General features: G+C 43.9%; 1 protein-coding gene across 1 annotated transcript; it reads right to left on the bottom strand.

Annotated features, from left to right (window-relative positions):
* Window positions 1-9,489: 9,489 nt before the first annotated feature.
* On the bottom strand, window positions 9,490-14,845 carry RNASE7 (ribonuclease A family member 7). The gene is made up of 2 exons (XM_006062074.3): window positions 13,467-14,845; window positions 9,490-12,977 (listed from the first exon to the last, which is right to left on the bottom strand). The coding sequence occupies exon 2, from the start codon at window positions 12,935-12,937 to the stop codon at window positions 12,467-12,469; it is 471 nt and encodes a 156-aa protein (XP_006062136.1). The 5' UTR covers window positions 12,938-12,977; window positions 13,467-14,845; the 3' UTR covers window positions 9,490-12,466.
* Between the last annotated feature and the right edge of the window lie 6,539 nt (window positions 14,846-21,384).

Here is a 21,384-nt window from a genome sequence, read left to right as displayed (position 1 = left end):
CACCTTCAGTATGGTTGTCAGGCTTTACCCTGGAGGCAGGGGGAAGGAAGCCTCTTCAGGAAGAAGGGGGTTCTGGAAGAGCAGGACTGGTGTAGGAGCAGCCGGGACCACTACAAATGGCCGCAAGTGGCTAAGTGGAAAGTGGGCTGTATGTACATTTTCTGGTCCTCTGCTTGGATCTTGTGTGAGATTGCCCAGGACTGATTCCTGGCACCTCAGTAGAGGGCCTTGGTGGTATCTATTCATAGAGGTCTCTGAGGACAGGTTCAGCTTGAGTAACCAGCGGGAAGCTTCCCTTGCTTGGCTAAGTTACTCCTGACTATGCGTGAGGGGAGCTATTGCTGACCATGTTTTCCATAGGTGCTAAAGATGAGGCAGGCTGGGGTGCAGATGCCTTGAGGTAAAATTCACCAAGAGGCAAGCTGAATTGAAGGTATAACTTTAACTTCAGGAGGCAGGTGGTTGCTGATAGTGTTCAGGTTCTCTGGGCACAGTATGGAAGACTCTCAGCTAACTTTCTGCCAAACAGCTCACATATCCCTGAGTACCACGTGGGGTCAAGACAGGTGAGTGGAAGCCGCACTTACTCCTAATGACGGAAGTCCTGACCGTGGATGCCCTGCAGATGGATGCCCTGATGCCCCACAGCTCTGCTGTGAAACACTGCTGCTGCCGCTAAGTCGCTTCAGTTGTGTCCGACTCTGTGCGACCCCATAGACGGCAGCCCACCAGTCTCCCCCGTCCCTGGGATTCTCCAGGCAAGAACACTGGAGTGGGTTGCCATTTCCTTCTCCAATGCATGAAAGTGAAAAATGAAAGTAAAGTCTCTCAGTCGTGTCCAACTCTTAGTGACCCCATGGCAGCCTACCAGGCTCCTCCGTCCATGGGATTTTTCAAGCAAGAGTACTGGAGTGCGGTGCCATTGCCTTCTCCGGCTGTGAAACACTATTGCACTTCTAATTCAGAAAGGAGACTGAGATTGTGAATATTCAGCTCCTCAATTACTTTGTAAATATATATAAAGATATCCTCAGGAGAGAGGGAAGAGGGAGAAAAGAGAAAAAGGCAAATAGAATGAAAGTCCAGGAAGCTGGGTAGATGCAAGCTCAGGCTGGAAAAACCCAGAGGGAAGCTAGAAGGATGAGCAGCCCGAAGGGCAGTGCCCTGCTCCAGGGTATCTCTGAAGGACCATAGGGCTACCTCGCCCCTGATTCTCTGAATGTCCTCCTTGCTCTGCTTGCTGGGACTCATGGACTTGGCACTGAGTCTACAGCCAGGCTAGATAGAGGAGCTGGGTTGGTCTCAGGCGGAGGCAGAAGCTTGCCAGAAACTTTGACAAGGAATCTCTCCAAGAAGGATTCTCTTCCAAGAGAACTGGAGGAGAAGACCCATGGCCATAAGATGTCCTGGATTCTGCTTTCTAAACTTTGAGCCTCCAAGTGCTATCACAGGAAATCTCTGTTCCCAGTGGCTGACCCTCTTTCTCACCAGCTCCATTTTTCTTTACTGTGAAGCTCTTTGGGGCCTTCTCAGGGCGTCCAGTCCGCCATGATCGTGCTTCAGCGGGTGGACTGCCTCCCTTTGTTCCTTTCTATTGGATCTGTCCTCAAGCAGGAGAGGATGTGGTCTTCAGTCCAACAAGCCTGGGGGTCTGTTTCTCCCCTTGCATGTGTTTTGTGGCTTTTGACTTACTTCAAGCCTGTGTTCAGTATTCAGACCTCCCAGCGGTGATGATAACAACGATAAAAACAGTCAGAGTGAACACTTACTGAGGGAGTCTAGGTCCCAGCTTCAAGTGCTCCACGTTTATTTTCTCATTTTTAGGTGTGAAGAACCTTCCTACTGCTCTGGCTCTGTGGTTATCATATCTTCCTCATCCAGTTGTTATTTTTTCCCTGATAAGCCTTTTGTTTTTCATTCTCATATGATTCACACATAAAGAAATTTCTAAAAATTGTAAGCCTTGAGGGGAAGAATGCAAAGCAAATCAGAACCAAAATGATTCCCTTTTAAAGTATGAATAAACATTGATAAATGATATTTGGGCTATATTTAAAAATTTTTAAAGTTAAATTTTTAGAGAATGAGTGAAAGGTGGGCATTCACTCCCTATTGCTCAAAAAAGTTCTGAATTTTGGCTTGTAGTTTTAAAATAGCAGCACAAATTGTTTTTTTCAATTCTATTTACAAAATTAAGGGAGAAAGGGCATAAATTAATAATACTCTAAATAATACAGGACTACATTATGCAGTTAAAGAACAAGCCAAAATGAAACAGTTCTTTAAGAGAAATATTGGTCAGAGGCACAGTCCACAGAGAGCGAATTAAAGAAAACCTCATTAAGGCGAGTGTATTCCTAGTCTAGGTTGAATGCAGATATGCACAAAGTGCACGCAAAGCCATGAGATAAATGTCTTCTTTCCCAGTTTTACCAAAACTATTTTGGAGGGGAAAGGAAGTAATTTGAAGCATTGTTTTTTACACAAAATAAAACTATGATAGGGTTTATTAAAACATTGAAGTCAATTATTTAAAAAATAATTTTCAAATGTTTCTGCTTTGACATAATTTCAAATTTATATATGTTTTAGGAATAGTACACTGAGCTCCCCTATGTACTTCACCCAAATTTCCTAATTTTTATTAACATTTCTGAACTATTTGGGACTAAGTTACAGACCAAATGCTCCATTGCCCCTTCATACCAAAACGAACATTTCCTAATTACAAGTATGCCTGCCTACATAACCACAGCATAGGCATCAAAATCAGGAAATCAACATTGATTCTTTATTATCATAAATTAAATTCTAAGATATAAAACATCTATGCATGTGGCTATTTTATAAATATCAATTAAGTGAAAGAAAAAGGCTTTAGAGAAAGCTCATGCCTGCTGGATATGACTTAGTGTTTAATTCTCCTCTGCCGTTACTAGCACTTCAGGGAAAAGTCTGAGAAACATTGCTCTGGGGGCTCTAGTTGGCCATGAAAACCCAGCCCTGGATGTGTCAACCTTGAGGGTAGAGAATGATAACCCTTACCAAAGATAAAATATTTTGGATGTTTCAGGCCCATCTGTAGATCACCCAAAGGGATCTCTGCAATGTTTTCACCTTGGCCCCAAATAGCAGATGGAGAGTAAAGACCTTTGTTCTTGCTGTGTGCCCTTATTTATGTCTCCAACAGGCATGGCCCAGGGATATGCTTGACGAGTTTACCATCAAATTCTTGGGTGCTATTTTGTTTTTTCCATCTCACTGATACAATGTAAGCATTCAGGTGAAGGGGATGTAGTCCACAGGTGAGCAGCAGAAAGGTAAACACCTCAGGATCATGGACACTGAACACTCTGTTTTGGATGAACATGCTTTTGTCTCAGTCTGGGAACCTGCCCATTTGCTGATTGATTTGCCAGTCATGTATCGTGAGTTTGACCTTGGAAGATGTCTGAGATCCATTTGGGAGCCTTAACTGGAATAACACTTTGGAAATGTCATTGGACTGGTTCAAGAAACATGAGTTCTTACTTAAACTAATCACAGGGTCTTAGGTTCCCTGGGTCTCATTTTTCTCATTTGCAAAATAGGGAGGGCGGTACTAGATGATCTCTGAGGTCACTGGATACAACATTTTATGACATTGTTTTATGAATATCGACTGAAAGATCCTAAAGCTATGCGGATGTGAATGCCATGGCCCAAGCAGGAATTTGTACTGATTCACACCAGGTCAGTTTGTTTGCTAGTTTATTTATTTATAATGAAAATATGGTTGGTTTACAATGTTGTATTAGTTTCAGGTGTACAGTTTATGTTTTATTTTTTATTTAATTTTTTTATGTATGTGTATGTATATATACCATGTCTATTTCATATCTAGCAAAAGTTTTTTTTTTTAATTTTATTTTATTTTTAAACTTTACATAACTGTATTAGTTTTGCCAAATATCAAAATGAATCCGCCACAGGTATACATGTGTTCCCCATCCTGAACCTTCCTCCCTCCTTCCTCCCCATTCCATCCCTCTGGGTCGTCCCAGTGCACCAGCCCCAAGCCTCCAGTATCGTGCATCGAACCTGGACTGGCAACTCGTTTCATACATGATATTTTAAATGTGTTACTTCAATTAAGTTTCCAGGTGAAGATCATAGAAAATAACAATGCTGATATTTTCCCATTGTAAACAATCCATCAGAAAGCAGTGGACCACCCTTGGTGGTAGTTTTGTGTAATGGAAGACAGACTAGCAAATGAAACTGAATCAGAGGGTGGGAAAAATACAAGACGTCTTCCATGATGGAATGAAGGCACAGTAAACTTACCTAAGGACTAGTTTAAATGACTCAGGAAGGGAAACGGAAATGTAACTAGGAACTTCTCTCCATCAACTGCTGTGATAATTGAACCCTTTGGAGAGGAGCTGTAAGGAGGACACTCTCAAAAGTGAGTGACCTTAATTCCTCTGCCTTGTTTTCACATCTTTGGATTCATGGATGGTAGAGATGAGAAAAACCCATTGCATAGTCTTAATAGAAATGTTCAATAGCTTTCTGTCCCCTCTAATTGAAAACATTGCTCCCACTTCACTCCAGAGAGAGCAGAGAAATTAATGCATATTGTCCTTTGTGTCTAATCTTGAACCTTACCTTATCTCCTCTTTGCTAGGAATTGTTTTGGACAAGAGGAGGCTGAGGAGGAGCTCGGCCTTCTTTGTTTAAGTCCTTTGTTCTTCTGTTACGGAAGTCGGGCCTGCTCCATCAGAGATCTGGCCACTCAACATTTGACATCAGAGTAATAAATATAAATGATTACATCTCTCAAACTTTTCCTGCACACCAGCCACTGTACTAAGTGCTTTGTGTATGTTATCACATTTAATCTGCATAATACTCTGAAGTAGATGACCTTTACACAGATGAGGAAATTCCAATTTCTCTAAGTCAAGAGGACTTTCCATCATGGGCATATTTCCATTACAGGTAGACATCTTTCCTTGCCTCTCCTCTTGTGAACTTCCTTCGAAGCCTCACTAGCAATGTTTTCTCATGTCTCTGTGGCTTCATGGATGTTCCCATGCTTACTGGCTTTGAAATCCTGCACAGGAAAACATCCTGGTAAGAGCTGTGACTGCTGTTTATCTCTCTCCAGGTGGAATAGGGGATAGAAGGAGGACTTTAGAATGAAGATCTGAAGTTTTCAAAGCTCTCTTGGAGGCCCAGTTGTGAAGTAGCACAGGAGAAATGTGGTGAAATTGGGCAAGGTTCTTGCCAAGAAGGCTCTTCCCTGAGTATTGTTATTGGTTTGTTTTCTGCTGCTGTAGCTCTAAGGTCACCCCTTAGGGCCATAGATACTATGAAGAGGGCCATCCTAATGGATGTGCAGAAAAAGTTTCCAGTCTCAAGGGCATTTCCTCTTCCTACACCATGCCCTTGAGATCAGGACCCTTCTCTCTGCTTTGACTCAGCTGGCCCTCTTCATAGTGTCTATGGGTCATTTTCCTCAGAGCATGGTGCCTTTGGAGCAACTAGAGTCATGTCAAAAATCTCCTACCTAGTCTACCTCAGATAATCTCACTCCTAGAAAGTTAGCTCACACTAGCTCCAGTTCTTGGGTTATGTTCTTTATGGGATGCCATTTTTGCTCCTTAGACAGATCCAGGGCAAAACAATTTCCTTTAAAGCCATCTACCCAAGGCTGGGCAATACCTCCCTGGACACCCTCCTCCCCTCTCCATGCTGCCACCCCCAGGAACGGAAATCTCACAACTAATCAGTCTTCTTTTCCCATTTTTCAGCCTTCAAGTAAGAATGTGTCAAGATGCAGCCTTGGTAATTGGTGCAAACCTATTATTCATTTTGGACCTCAGCTTTGGCCTTTGAAAGTCTGAATAGCCCAATGCTTATTTCAACATAATTCCTGGCATCCCTGAACTTGGCTGTGATCAAGATCATGTGAAGGAATGGGTGACTGTCAAATCTAATCAGTTAATGCTTTAGTATGAAAACAAGTCAGGTCATTTGGGTTCATTGTTAATATCAGAATAATCTCTTTCAAATATTGGTGAGCACTCTGAATGTAACTGGAAGTGAAATTTTCCTTATGAACTTTAAAGTTGAAATTCTGTCAGCCGGTGGAAATACAAATACATGATTATTATTTTAAGAAAAATGTAATAATTGATTGTAAAAGCTTATACTTGGCTTCCCCTATAGCTCAGAGGTAAAGAATGCCTGCAATGCAGGAGACGCAGGAGATGATGATTTGATCCCTGGGTAGGGATGACCCCGTGGAGAAGGCAGACAACCCACTCCAGCATTCTTGCCTGAAGAATCCTACGCACAGAGGAGCCTGGCGGGCTACAGTCCAAAGGATCACAAAGAGTTGAACACAATTGAGCAACTGAGCGTGAGCTTTTGTACAAGCACAAAAGCTTATACTACATATAAAATTCATTAAGAATTTTCAGTTAAAAATAGTTTATTTTTATTTACATTTTATTTTTTTATTTTCATTAGTTGGCAGTTATATAAATAGTAGAAGAGAATGGATTACCTGGATAACTTTGGAAAAAAAACTTATATACTTTTTGAGCCAAAAATATTTACAATATTTCAATAAATAGTATAGTTCAGTTCAGCCACTCAGTCGTGTCCAACTCTTTGTGATCCCATGGACTGCAGCACGCCAGGCTTTCCTGTCTATCACCAAATCCCAGAGCTTGCTCAAACTCGTGTCCATTGAGTCAGTGATGCCATCCAACCATCTCATCCTGTGTCATCCCCTTCTCCTCCCACCTTCAGTCTTTCCCAGCATTAAGGTCTTTTAAAATGAGTCAGTTCTCATCAGGTGGCCAAAGTATTGGAGTTTCAGCTTCAGAATCAGTCCATCCAATGAACATTCAGGACTGATTTCCTTTAAGATTGACTGGTTTGATCTCCTTGCACTCCAAGGGACTCTCAAGAGTCCTCTCCAACACCACAGTTCAAAAACATCAATCCTTCGGTGCTCAGCTTTCTTTGTAGTCCAACTCTCACATCCATACATGACTACTGGAAAACCATAGCTTTGACTAGATGGACCTTTGTTGGCAAAGCAGTGTCTCTGCTTTTTAATATGCTGTCTAGGTTGGTCATAGCTTTTCTTCCAAGGAGCATCTTTTAATTTCATAGATGCAGTGACCATCTACAGTGATTTTGGAGCTCCCCAAAATAAAATCTGTCACTATTCCCATTGTTTCCCCATCTATTTGCCATGAAGTGATGGGACTGGATGCCATGATCTTAGTTTTGGGGATGTTGGGTTTTAAGCCTACTTTTTCCACTCTCCTCTTTCACTTTCATCAAGGGGCTCTTTAGTTCTTCATTTTATTGCATAAGGGTTGTGTCATCTGCATATCTGAGGTTATTGATATTTCTCCTGGCAATCTTGATTGCAGTTTGTGCTTCATCCAGCCTGGTATTTCACATGATGTACTCTGCATATGAGTTAAATAAGCAGGGTGACAATATACAGCCTTGATGTACTCCTTTCCCAATTTGGAATCAGTCTGTTGTTCTATGTCCAGTTCTAACTATTGCTTCTTGACCTGCATACAGATTTGTCAGGAGGCAGGTCAGGTGGTCTGGTATTCCCATCTTTTTAAGAATTTTCCACAGTTTGTTGTGATCCACCCAGTCAAAGGCATTGGTGTAATCAATAAAGCAGAAGTAAATGTTTTTCTGGAACTCTTTTGCTTTTTTGATGATCCAGCAGATGTTGGCAGTTTGATCCCTGGTTCCTCTGGCTCTTCTAAATCCAGCTTGAACATCTGGAAGATCACAGTTCACGAACTGTTGAAGCCTGCTTGGATAATTTTAAGCATTACTTTGCTAGCGTTTGAGATGAATGCAATTGTGAGGTAGTTCGAACATTCTTTGGCATTGCCTTTCTTTAGCATTGAAATGAAAACTGACCTTTTCCAGTCCTGTGCCCACTGCTGAGTTTTCCAAATTTGCTGGCATACTGAGTGCAGCACTTTAATAGCATTATCTTTTAGGATTTGAAATAGCTCAACTGGAATTCCATCACTTCCACTTGCTTTGTTTGTAGCGATGTTTCCTAAGGCCCACTTGACTTCGCATTCCAGAATGTCTGACTGTAGGTGAGTAATCACACCATTGTGGTTATCTGGGTAGTGAAGATCTTTTTTGTATAGTTCTTCTGTGTATTCTTACCACCTCTTCTTAATATCTTCTGCTTCTGTTAGGTGCATACCATTTCTGTCCTTTATTGTGCCCATCTTTGCATGAAATGTTCCTTTTGTATCTCTAATTTTCTTGAAGTGATCTCTAGTCTTTCCTATTCTGTTTTTCTCTATTTCTTTGCATTGATCTTTGAGGAAGGCTTTCTTATCTCTCCTTGCTATTCTTTGGCACTCTGCATTCAAATGGGTATATCTTTCCTTTTCTCCTTTCTCTTTTGCTTATCTTCTATTCTCAGCTATTTGAAGGCTTCCTCAGACAACCATTTTGCCTTTTTGCATTTCTTTTTCTTGGGGATGGTCTTGATCACTGCCTCCTGTACAGTGTCATGAACCTCCATCCATAGTTCTTCAGGCACTCTATCAGATCTAATCCCTTGAATCTATTTGTCACTTCCACTGTATAATTGTAAGGGATTTGATTTAGGTCATACCTGAATGGTCTAGTGGTTTTCCCTACTTTCTTCAATTTCAGTCTGAATTTGGCAATAAGGAGTTCATGATCTGAGCCACAGTCAGCTCCCGGTCTTGTTTTTGCTGACTGTATAGAGCTTCTAGCCAACTTTGGCTGCAAAGAATAGAATCAATCTGATTTTGGTATTGGCTACCTGGTGATGTCCATGTGTAGAGTCTTCTTTTGTGTTGTTGGAAGAGGGTATTTACTATGACCAAGTGCATTCTCTTGGCAAAATTCTGTCAGCCTTTGCCCTGCTTCATTTTGTACTCCAAGGCCAAACTTGCCTGTTACTCCAAGTAACTCTTGACTTCCTACTTTTGCATTCCAGTCCCCTTTAATGAAAAGGGTGTTAGTTCTAGAAGGTCTTGTAGGTCTTCATAGAACCGTTTAACTTCAGCTTCTTCAGTGTTACTGGTTGGGGCATAGACTTGGATTACTGTGATATTGAATGGTTTGCCTTGGAAATGAACAGAGATCATTCTGTCATTTTTGAGATTGCACCCAAGTACTGCATTTTGGACTCTTTTGTTGACTATGAGGGCTACTCCATTTCTTCTAAGGGATTCTTGCCCACAGTAGTAGATATAATGGTCATCTGAGTTAAATTTGCCCATTCCTGTCCATTTTAGTTCACTGATTCCTAAAATGTTGATGTTCACTCTTGCCATCCTGTTTGACCACTTCCATTTGCCTTGATTCATGGACCTGACATTCTAGGTTCCTATGTAATATTGCTCTTTACAGCATTGGACTTTACTTCCATCACCAGTCACATCCACAACTGGGCGTTGTTTTTGCTTTGGCTCTGTCTCTCATTCTTTCTGGAGTTATTTCTCCACTCTTCTCCAGTAGCATGTTGGGCACCCACTGACCTGGGGATGATGGCGACCTCCTTCAAAAGGTCCTGTGCATGCACTGCCACGCTCAGTGCCCCTGCCCCTGCAGCAGCCATGGCCGACCCATGCTGCTGTCGGAGACTCCTGGACACTCACAGACAAGTCTGAGTCAGCCTCTTGTGGGGTCACTGCTCCTTTCTCCTGGGTCCTGGTGCACACAGAGTTTTGTTTGTGCCCTCCAAGAGTCTGTTTCTCCAGTCCTGTGTAAGTTCTGGTGGCTCTATGGGGTCAATGATGACCTCCTCCAAGAGAGCTTATGCTGTACCCAGATGTGGGTAAATAGTACAACTACTATTTAATTTAACAAATAGTACAAAGTGGGACAATAGAAATGGATTAGATCATGATTCTGTGATTTTATTATAATAATTGTGAATTGATGTATTAGCATTTCTCATGTTAAATAAACTAATCTTTAAAAACTATACATTTTTGGAAGATTTTAAAATTGAGGTATAATTTCCATGCAGTAAAGTACACACATCATAAGTGTGCAACTCAGTAAATTTTCACAAAGTAAGCATATCCAGAGCAGGAATCAAACATTTGCAGCTTACTTCCCACACCTTCCCAGTTAGTACTCCCTAAGGCTAGCACTATTCTGACCACTGTCATCATAGATTGCTTTAAAATTATGTTTAATTTTTAGCTACTATTGAGATTATGAGTCCTTCAAGAAAAAAATTATATTTGGAAATTCTTTTTATTTTGAGAGAATACATTAATTTTAACCACTTAAGAAGTTTGTGAGGAGGATGTCTTCCAAAACCATAATATCCATAAGAAAAGTCATCAATAAAGAGTATAAAAAGAGTTGTTAAAAAAGAAAAAAGTGAAAAGAAAAAGATCAGCTACCCGTCAGTCTTGATTATCCATATGCCTCAGTTGAAAATCATCTATTTAGAGCGATGAATGTGTAGCACAGTGACCATAGATATGTAGACTTTACATCCAGTCATTTGGCTATAAAGTATACTTATTGCCCCTCTACTTTTAAGGCTCATCAATGTATTGGCCCTACACTTGGCTTGAAGTGTTCAATGTTTTGCTCCCCATTCTTTTTGTCATCCCTTCCCTCACCATCTCAAACCACCCAGTCTGTCTAGCCAAAGGTGGATATAATAGAGTTACTGCTACTACTCCCTGCTAGTAGCTATTATTATTAACTGCCTACCAGTGCCTGGGGTTGACTGATGCTTCAAAAGTGTCATTTCTAAGTCTTTCTGAAATCCTATTGGGTAGGCGGTATTACTCCAATATATATGGAAACGTAGTTGCAAAGAGGTGTGGGTTTTCTTGAGGACATGTAGTCACAAAGAACTGAGCCAAGATTTATACCCAATTGTATCTGGCTCCAAAGCTTACCTGACTCTGGGAAGGCATAAAGGAACACTGGAGTGTTGGGGAGAGACAGGTAGGTGGTAGACTCCGCAGCTGGGAAGGGAAGGTCTAACAAGGTAGTCTTTAGGTGCTCAGCTAGGGTAGGCATGGGCATAGTGAAGTTTGGGACTGAGATTAAGGGAGAGAGAAGGGGCTGGTGATGGTCAGGGCTGCAGGCAATGCTGGGTGGGGGCTATGAGTGGGAGGCTATGAGGACTGAGCCGACGGAAACCCATAGTTTCTCCAGTTCTGTTCACCAGGAAGGGAGAACTGGTGTCTGCAGCCCTTGGGGGACAGGGAGGCGGCATTTCCACATCTCAACCCCTCTGGCCTGGGCGGACAGCCAGAGCGGAGAGCCAGGGAAGCACCAAGGCAGGAGAGATCATTATCAGGAGGAAGGAAGCTCTGGCAGCTCCCACTAGTTTGTTTGTGACAAGCAGGCACTGGGCCACGGAAGTCCCTTGAGGTCAAGGGAAATGTGATCCTGGAACAGCGGGATGAAGCTGGGACACTCCCCTGACACTGTGCCTTCAGGGCTAAGTGATCAAGCCAGCCAGAGCCAGGCCCAGGGCCCAGGACGGAAGAGTAGTGGGCTGGAGAAGGGGGAGGGCAGAGAGGCGGGGTGGGGGTGGGGTGGAGAGAAGAGAGAGGATTACGATCCTTGGAACACCTCATCAACAGTCCCTTGGCTAGAGAGGTAATGACCTTTATTGCAGCCAACATGGTGTAACTGGCTCTTCAGAGCTCTCCGACATTGCCTCACAGGTGAACTCTCACCCAGTGCCCCTCTGGTCCCTGTAGAGGTCTCCATTTCTGGCCCAGTGATTAAATAGAAAGGGCACTGCATGCAGAGTCAGGAAACCCAGTTTCAAGTCCAAATGCTGCTACTAACCGCCCTGACAAGCTCTTTAATTAATAAAGCCGTCTGAAACCTCAATTTCCTCATCCCTAAAGAAGGAAGTAATCCCTGTCAAGTCTGTCTCACAAGGGATGCACGTGGACACACCGTGAAGAGCCTGAAATGCCATGTCATTGTGATGAGCCTCCTCCTCTTCCCTTCTGGCCGCCTCCCTGCACACAGGCCACCTCACTACCACATCAGGGCTGGGGAAGAGGCCCAGTTTAGGGACAGTAGTAACTCTTTCCTAAATCCCATACACTCTCTTTCCAGTCCTTTCTTCCTCGTGCCATGCTGCCATAAGAAGATGGGGGCATGGGAGAGATGTATGAGGCACAGACCAAGGAACCCACACCCCTAAACTTATTGCAGATAAACTTCTAAAAAAACAGCAATAAAAAGTTGAGAGATCACCACCTCTTCTAGAGCTTAGCCTGCTAAGGTATCACCTCAACCCTCCAGGCCCCTTTCTTTTCAGAGGAGCTTGAGCCAGGAAGGGTCCCAAGAGATGTCAGAAGAGAAACTTCTGGGTGGAGGAGTGGTCCAGAGGCCTGGAGAGGGAATTAACTCAAGCACAAGGAAGCCTGGAAAACTAAAGGACTTTTTCCAGGTGGACTGGAACCAGCTTGAATTTCCCAGAGTCCCCTTTCTTGGGAGGCTTACAGGCCACGATGTAAGAAGTGACCCGTTTCTTCTCCTTGTACTTGCAGTCTGGGTATCTCCTTGAGGTAAGCTTACACTCAGTCAGGGATACAGGCTTCTGGCTTTGGTGGCAGTTATTCTCACGATTCTTGCAGGTTATGTTGGGAGTCTGACAAGTGGTGGCCACATTGGAGAAGGACTCATGCAGGAAGGTGTTGAGGTCTTTGCAGTGTTTGGAGAACTTGTTGATTTTGCGCATCGCAGCATTGCAGCCTTGAGGACTGGGCTGCACGTGCTGAGTTTCAAACCACTGAGCTGGGGTCATGTTCCCGGGCCTGGCACTGACTGCCTCCTCGGCCACCCACAGCCCCAGCAGCAGGAGCAGCAGCAGAGGGCAGAATCCTGCTCTGGCTGGAGCCATCTCTCTTAGGGGGCACAGTTAGAAGGGAGGAGTGGGGTCTCTGGGGATGGAGAGCAGGAGGTGGAAATTAGCCCTCCTGAACCTGCTCCTTCCAGCTGATCACCGTCTCCCTCCCCATCTGTCTCCTCCTCCCTCTGCCCGTGTCTTTCACCTCCTCTCTGTGTGCCCACAGCTGCTATGACCCCTTCCCATGATCCTAGGGCTCTGTCCCCTTCATCTTGTGTCCCTATCTTCTTTCATTCATTCTGTCCCACACATCTCCTACTCCTTGCTTTGTCTCCTCTCCCTCACATCCATCCTTCTGTGTCCCTGTTTCTATCCTTTTCTCTGTTTTGTACCCTCCATGACTCCATCTCCGTCTCCTCCAAAGCCCCAGTTTGTGCCCCCAGCCCCTAGCATCTCTCTCCTCTCCCCTTTGTGTCCTCATCCCTCCACATTGAGTCCTTCCTTTGTCCACCTTGTCACTCACCTGAGGGTACTCTTATCTGGCCAGAACCCATCCCTTCCCTGTCTTCTCTTGTGGCCTCACCTCGTCAATGAGTCTTCCTGTTGCAATGCTGGCTCAGTGAGCACAGCTTCCGTCCGCTGGTCTTCAGATGTCTGAGGGCCTCCTTTCCTACCACGAACTCCTTAAGAGCTGGCCTGGCCTGTGGTGCCTTTATTTGGGTGTGGGCTGGGAAGCAGCCCTGGATCAGGAAATGAATCAGGTTCATGCCTTTCCACTTACATATTCCAAGTGTAGTAAGTGGGGCTAGTACACCTGCCTAAACATCTTTTGCAATGAGGAAGTCTGAATCGACATACTCAAAGAGTAGATCTGGCCTCTAGCCACAAGGTTGTAATGATTCTGATAAAACACTTGACCCAGGTGTCTACCCCAAATGACAGGTGTCATTTATCCTCTCCTATATACACCTCTGATTCTTATTCTGGGAAAAGCCCATGGCTGTGGTGGTAAGGGTTGCTTTTTTTCTGATCTGAGATACAGATGGAATAGCCTAGGTGGTTACTTTGCGTGACTTCCTGTCATCAGGACTTTTTGCTAATCTTTTGGAGGAGACAGGGAAGCGGACCAATCATCACAGCCACTATTCCCAGCATCATTCCAACTCAACCATTCTACAGTGATTCATCCTTCTGGGTCCCTCCTGTTCCAGGGTCATCAAGCAAGGTCACCTGGCTTTACCTGGAGATGATGCCAACACCTCTCTTCCTTCACTCTTTCCCTTACTGCTCTGTTAAAATTTTCAGCACTTAGTGTCCAAATTTGAGAATGCTGCTGGTGGGGATGCTGCTCCACAGCTAACTAGACCTTCCTCCACCGGTGTTCCCTGTTCCTCGTGGCAGTTACAGCTGTGTGGAGAGCTGGAGTTAATGCCGCTCCTGTGGCTCCAGTGAGCTCGGTACGTGAGACTCAGAAGAACCGAGATACCAAGGCAGAGAAGCATCACTGCAGGTGGATGGGAAGGCCTAGAAAATGGACATGAACAGTGTTCTTCTTCTCAGGATTTACTTGTAAGCAGTAAGTGATCTCAGAATAGTGGATTCAGGTTCGTTCACGTAGTCAGTATTTGTTGAGCATCTACTATGGGCCAAGGAGCTTGGGATATACCAGTGAATAAAAGAGTCAAAGTCCCTACCTTTGGAATGCTTACGTTTCACTGGCGAAGAGAATCTTTACATTACATTGGAGGAAAGACAGTTAAAAAATACATATTTTGCTCAAAATGATCATTGCTAAGGAAAAAAGAACAAATGGAGATTGGTAGGCAGTGATTTTTAAACAGTCATTGAAGTAGGTGACTGGAAAAACACTTGAAGGTGAGAAAGTGAACTTATGCTTGTTTGGGGAAGAAGGCTCCAAGCTGAGGGATTCAGTTCAGTTCAGTCACTCAGTCATGTCCAACTCTTTGCTTCCCTGTCCATTGCTGAAACCCATGTCCATTGAGTTGGTGATGCCATCCAACCATCTCATCCTCTGTCATCCCCTTCTCCTGCCTTCAATTTTTCCCAGCATCAGGATCTTTTCCAGTGAGTCAGTTCTTCGCATGAGGTGGCCAAAGTATTGGAGTTTCAGCTTCAGCATCAGTCCTTCCAATGAATATTCAGGACTGATTTCCTTTAGGATTAACTGGTTGGATTTCCTTGCAGTCCAAGTGACTCTCAAGAGTCTTCTCCAACACCACAGTTCAAAAACATCAATCCTTCTGTGCTCAGCTTTCTTTATAGCCCAACTCTTACATCCATACATGACTACTGGAAAAACCATAGCTTTGACTAGATGGACCTTTGTTGGCAAAATGATGTCTCTGCTTTTTAATATGCTGTCTAGGTTGGTCATAGCTTTTCTTCCAAGGAGCAAGCGTCTTTTAATTTCATGGCTGCAGTCACCAGCTGCAGCAATTTTGGAGCCCAAGAAAATAAAGTCTGTCACTGTTTCCATTGTTTCTCCATCTATTTGCCATGAAGTGATAAGACTGGATGCCATGATCTTAGTTTTTTGAATGCTGAGTTTTAAGCCAACTTTTTCACTCTCCTCTTTCACTTTCATCAAGAGGCTCTTTAGTTCCTCTTCACTTTCTGCCATAAGGATGGTGTCATCTGCATATCTGAGGTTATTGATATTTCTCCCAGCAATCTTGATTCCAGCTTGTGCTTCCTCCAGCCCAGCGTTTCTCATGATGTACTCTGCATATAAGTTAAATAAGCAGGATGACAATATACAGACTTGACGTACTCCTTTTCCTATTTGGAACCAGTCTGTTATTCCATGTCCAGTTCTAACTGTTGCCTCTTGACCTGAATACAGATTTGTCAGGAGGCAGATCAGGTGGTCTGGTATTCCCATCTCGTTCAGAATTTTCCACAGTTTGTAGTGATCCACACAGTCAAAGACTTTGGTGTAATCAATAAAGCAGAAGTAAATGTTTTTCTGGAACTCTCTTGCTTTTTCAATGATCCAGCGGATGTTGGCAATTTGATCTCTGGTTTTCTCTGCCTTTTCTAAAACCAGCTTTAACACCTGGAAGTTCACGTACTGTTGAAGCCTGGCTTGGAGAATTCTGAGCATTACTTTGCTAGCGTGTAAGATGAGTACAATGGTGTGGTAGTTTGAACATTCTTTGGCATTGCCTTTCTTTGGCATTGGAATGAAAACTGACCTTTTCCAGTCCTGTGGCCACTGCTGAGTTTTCCAAATTTGCTGGCATATTGAGAGCAGCCCTTTAACAGCATTATCTTTTAGGATTTGAAATAGCTCAACTGGAATTCCATCACCTCCACTAGCCTTGTTCATAGTGATGTTGTCCCCTCTCCAGTATGAAAAAGCAGAGGGGACAGCACTGCAAAGGCCCTATAGCAGATGGATGCCGGGGGGGTTGGAGGAACAGTAAGAGTCCAGTGTGGCTGGAGCGGGTAAGTGATAGGGTCAGAGGGGTCCAGAGGCCAGATCATGGAAGCCTCAGAGACCATTAGAAGGACGGTGGTGGAGGGCTGAAACAAGAAAAAAAAGAAAGGACTGTGGTGGCTCAGTGGTAGAGTCGCCTGCCAGTGCAGGAAACACAGGAAGCACAGATTTGATTCCTGGGCTGGGAAGATCCCCTAGAATAGGAAATGGCAACCTGCTCCAGTATTCTTGCTTGGACGTTTCCATGAACAGAAGAGCCTGGCAGATTACCGTCCATGGGGTTGCAAAGAGTCGAACATGGCTGAGCAACTGAGCATGCACACACAAGTTTTGCTAAGCAGAGGAATAAAGAGAGTTTCCAGGTGGCCTAGCGGCTAGGAGTCCAGACTTTCATTGCCATGGCCTGAGTTCAATTCCTGGTCAGGAAGCAGATCCTGCAAGCTGTGTAGTAAAAAACAAAAAAAAAAAACAACAAAAAAAACCAAAAACAAAAACAAAAAAACGCAGAGGAGTAGATCTATCTGTTTAAAGATTCCCTGGCTGTTGTGTGTATGTGACTGCAGAGAAGCCACACGAACCATCCAGGTCGTACAAACCTGAGCCATACAGTTTGTGTTCTGGTCCAGAAGTTAGGATTTTGAGTCAGGGAGGTGGGGTGTTTGTTTTGAGGTTGGGGACGTCATTTTAGTAGCTCGAGAATACAGCTGTGGGTCAGGATGGAGAATCTTTGGAAGAAAAAATGGTGTTGGAGTGAGAAATACCACTAGATGGCAGCAGAGAACCAGGAGCAGGTTAACAGGCCTCTGACTCCCCCTGGCTCCCCCTTGGTGAGGCCTTGGCGGTGGTAACAGCATTCACTGCTTTGTTCAGGTGCCTGATTCTTGTTTGAACTTCTGGGTAGAGAATTATGCCTCTGCTGCTGTAGGAATCCAAGGGTTAAAGCAGAATGTGGACAGAATGCAGATCAGCCCAGGCCAGTCCTGCCCTGGACTGGAGGCTGGGGTTAGAGAGGGGGTGGAAAGACCAAGAGCTCATTTGGATTCCTCGCCTGCCGGACTCCTCCTCACTTCTTATTCTAGAGTGAGATGATTCCAAACCACAGCTTGCCCTCTGCTCTTGTGTTTTCCTGTTAACATAATTATCCAGTTTGCTCTTCGACTTCATCGTGTGGGGTTCTAAAAAAAGTCTACCTTAGTGCTCTGTGAAAGTAAACACAGCCACACTGTCTCAGGTCAAAGGGAAGAGGGAGTCAACATTTAGATTTGCACGTGAAAACTGAACAGTTAAACCGACTGTTTACACAGTTCAGGCTGAAACCCTTACTTTGCCTCCATTATTTGGATAAGGCAGGTGATTTCATTTATTTATTCACTGAAACCATACAGTTTCCAAGATCTGATTCACTTTGCACTCGGTAGGATAATTTTGCCATGTTTCCTTCACTGTATTCACAGGGCGAGAAAGGATGGAGGAAGGGGAATAAGGTTAGGGAGAACAAAAGGAGTCAGGCATCAGGCCAAGGACTGGTCGGGAAGGCTGGCAGAAGGGAGAAGAGAAAAATTAAAGAGGGGAGAGAAGAAGACAGAATGGTGGGAGAGAAGATGAGGGGGAAGCAAGCCTCTATGCAGGGCTGTAAGGTAGCCTCCTTCTCCTTCAGTGTCATAGTCTCTGCTCTAGGCCTAACCTTTCCCTGGGCCACTGCTGTGTGTGTGTGTGGTGTATGGTGCATGTGTGTGTGTGTTTAAAGTTGTTGGGGTGGGTGTTGTAAAAATCCCAACAGTGCCAGGTGGACCTCTGCCTGTCTTCCCCTCAGGACAACAGCTGCTACTTCCTCTAGCCCTCGCTAGGAGGGGTTGAAGGGGGCTGGGAGAGAGGAGGCCGAACTTGGATTGGAGCCCACCCTTCAGAGCCCAGGCTCTCTCTTTTCTGGAGTTCTACACAGCCTCTGGAGACCCATGGAAAGTCCATGAGCCTTTCCCTCCAAGCAGGAGCAGATCCAAGCTCTGTTATTCTGTGTTGCTCCTAGGATATATAAAGGTAATGGACTCATTTTTGCAGACGAGGAAAGTGAAACAAATAGCAAGTTGGGGTCAGATGTGGGATTCGCTTTGGGTCTTTGAATTCTCATGACCTCTTTTGGAACAGCTGGGATCTGTAGGAGGCAGCAGTGACGGAAGTTTGGAATCCTTGGCTCCTAGACCAGTGCCTTTAGACCAGCCAGGATGTAGGGGTGGGGAACCTGGTGTGGGCTTGAGAGGCCTCACCAGGTCACTCTGTCCCGTAAGCCATTGCCTGTTCCTTGTTTGTCTATGGAGTAAGTTAGAAATTCCTTAGCTTGATACTCAAGGTCTGCCACCATCTGGCAAACCTACCTTTCTAACTTTGTCTCTGACTTTTCTCCCACTGAGTGCCTCAGTCTTAGCCAGGATGGTTTTTTTTCTTTCCTCAAACATGCCTTTCATAATTCTCCCCACCCCTTCTTTTTTTTTTCAAGCTTTGAGGCTGCAACTATCTCGCCTTTCTTCCTCCTTCAGGACATTTTATTGAAGTACACTTGACTTAGTGTTTCAGGTTATACATATACACGTACACTATTTTCAGATTATTTTCCATTAGAGGTTATTACAAGATACTGACTATAGTTCCCTGTGCTAGACAGTAAAGCTTTGCTGCTTGATTCGTATCTATTTCTTTTAATTAGAAATTTAGTATTCTATTCATACTAAGTCAAACAAGTGGAATCAAAATGTCACAAATTTTTTGGGCAAAAATTCATACATTTTCTAAAATATACGTTATACATGCTATTTATATTTTTTAAAATTTTATTTTGTATTGGAATATAACCAATTAACAACATTGTGATACTTTCAGGTAAACAGCAAAGGGACTCAGACATACATATACTTATATCCATTCTCTCCCAAACTCCCCTTGCATCCAGGTGTCTACATAACATTGAGCAGGTTTCCATGTGCTATACAGTAGGCTCATAACTCTCTTTATATCCACCTAATTGTTCCTTGAGATCCATCCAAAGGTTTCAATTTCCCTCCAAAAAGCTTTCTTTGGCCTTCCTAATTCAGAGGGATCTCTCTCATCTTTAAATTCCTACATTTACTGTCTTCAAAATGTATAATTTTCTGCCTTGAATCATTGGTTATTTCTTCATATATATTTGTTTTCCTCCAGTTTTGACTGTCAATTCCCAGAAGACACGGACCATCTGTTAGACTATTCCCACAGGATATAGCACAGTTAGTGACCCTAAAGGATTCAAATTCAATGTTAGAAGACATTTGTCCTGGCCTCGGGTGATCCCATTCCCAGGTGGTATCACCTGAATGATCCCAGTCCCAGTTGAGGAACTGACAGTGCAGCTGCTGAACTCTAACCCTGGGGTGAAGGTCAGACTATGGCAAGGAGGTTGAAGTGGCTGAAACAATCCTTTGAGTTCAAGGACAACCCAGGACAGTTTGCTATTGGAACCATTTGATTTGGAAAGGGCAAAGGTAAAGCCACCAAGATTGTAGTGAGCTCACTTAGGGCTCCCCCTCGATCATTGGGAATCATCTTTGCACTTGTTAGTCTAGCCAGTGGTTCAAGAATCCTACCATTGGGAAGGGGAGGAGGGAGAGAATGTGTACATGGCTGTGTGTAGAGAGTCAGTGTCAGGGGAAAAAGAACAAAAGGGTGTTCCAGTGATGAACGGTCAGTAGTCCTTTGGCTGGCAGAAGAACCAGTGCCTTCACAAGCAAAGTCAAACAAACAAAAAATCTCTAAGTCTTAGATAGTTTGCTCTTGTTAGGGAATCTGATTCTGTCACTAGACCAGAAGCTTTCCACCTCAGCACACGCTACACTTTGATCCGGGTGCGTCTTTGCTGTGGGAGCTGTCTTATGCAATGGAAGACGTTGAGCAGCATCTCCGGCCTCTATCCGCTAGATGCCAGTAGCGCCTCCCAGTTGTGACAACCAAAAAAGTCTCCAGACATGATTAACTGCTCCCCCTTGAGAACCACTGATTTAGACAGGTGGCCTCAAGCAAGCTGCTGTCCCTCTCTAAAAGTTAGTTTCTTCATCTCTAGGATGATTGTTGTATAAGTAAAGTCCAGTATAACTGGGTAACAGTTTAACAAATCTCAGGCCTCAGGTGCAGATGAAACCATGACAAGGATGTCAGAATGGATGAAGCAATACTATGGATCAGGATGGGATTTTAAAGACCAAACCACAAGGATTGAAGATTGAAACTCAAAGGCCAATCATACACTCAGCACTTTTTTCTGGTTCCATGATCATGACTTTGTAACATATGTTCATCCGTGTGTTGTTCCTACTGAATTGTAAATTTAATCTGGACTGGAACTGTCTCATTTACTTTTCTATTTCCCCCAATATTTGTTGTAGTGCTTTTCAGGCATTACAGAGGGCTCTAGATTGGCGGTGGGGATGTGGGGAGGTCACTTGGCTCATTTGGGGAATGTAAAACTTGCCAATGTTGAGTGAGTTGGGAATAAAAAGTAAGTTGGTATAGGACCATAACTAGATATCCAACTATATATTGTTTAATGACTAAAAGACGCTTACTCCTTGGAAGGAAAGTTATGACCAACCTAGATAGCATATTGAAAAGCAGAGACATTACTTTGCCAACAAAGGTCCGTCTAGTCAAGGCTATGGTTTTTCCAGTAGTCATGTATGGATGTGAGAGTTGGACTGTGAAGAAAGCTGAGTGCTGAAGAATTGATGCTTTTGAACTGTGGTGTTGGAGAAGACTCTTGAGAGTCCCTTGGACTGCAAGGAGATCCAACCAGTCCATTCTGATGGAGATCAGTCCTGGGTGTTCTTTGGAAGGAATGATGCTGAAGCTGAAACTCCAGTACTTTGGCCACCTCATGTGAAGAGTTGATTCATTGGAAAAGACTCTGATGCTGGGAGGGATTGGGGGCAGGAGGAGAAGGGGACTACAGAGGATGAGATGGCTGGATGGCATCACTGACTTGATGGACGTGAGTCTGAGTGAACTCCGGGAGTTGGTG

The sequence above is a fragment of the Bubalus bubalis genome, chromosome 11, assembly GCF_019923935.1.
Source record: "Bubalus bubalis isolate 160015118507 breed Murrah chromosome 11, NDDB_SH_1, whole genome shotgun sequence".
Lineage (NCBI taxonomy): Eukaryota > Metazoa > Chordata > Mammalia > Artiodactyla > Bovidae > Bubalus > Bubalus bubalis.
The sequence above is the reverse complement of the archived record's forward strand: the minus strand, read 5'-3'. Positions and strand labels throughout refer to the sequence as shown.

Excerpts from the sequence above, each read along its gene's own strand:
- RNASE7 (XM_006062074.3), bottom strand. The coding sequence starts at position 12,937 with ATGGCTCCAGCCAGAGCAGGATTCTGCCCTCTGCTGCTGCTCCTGCTG.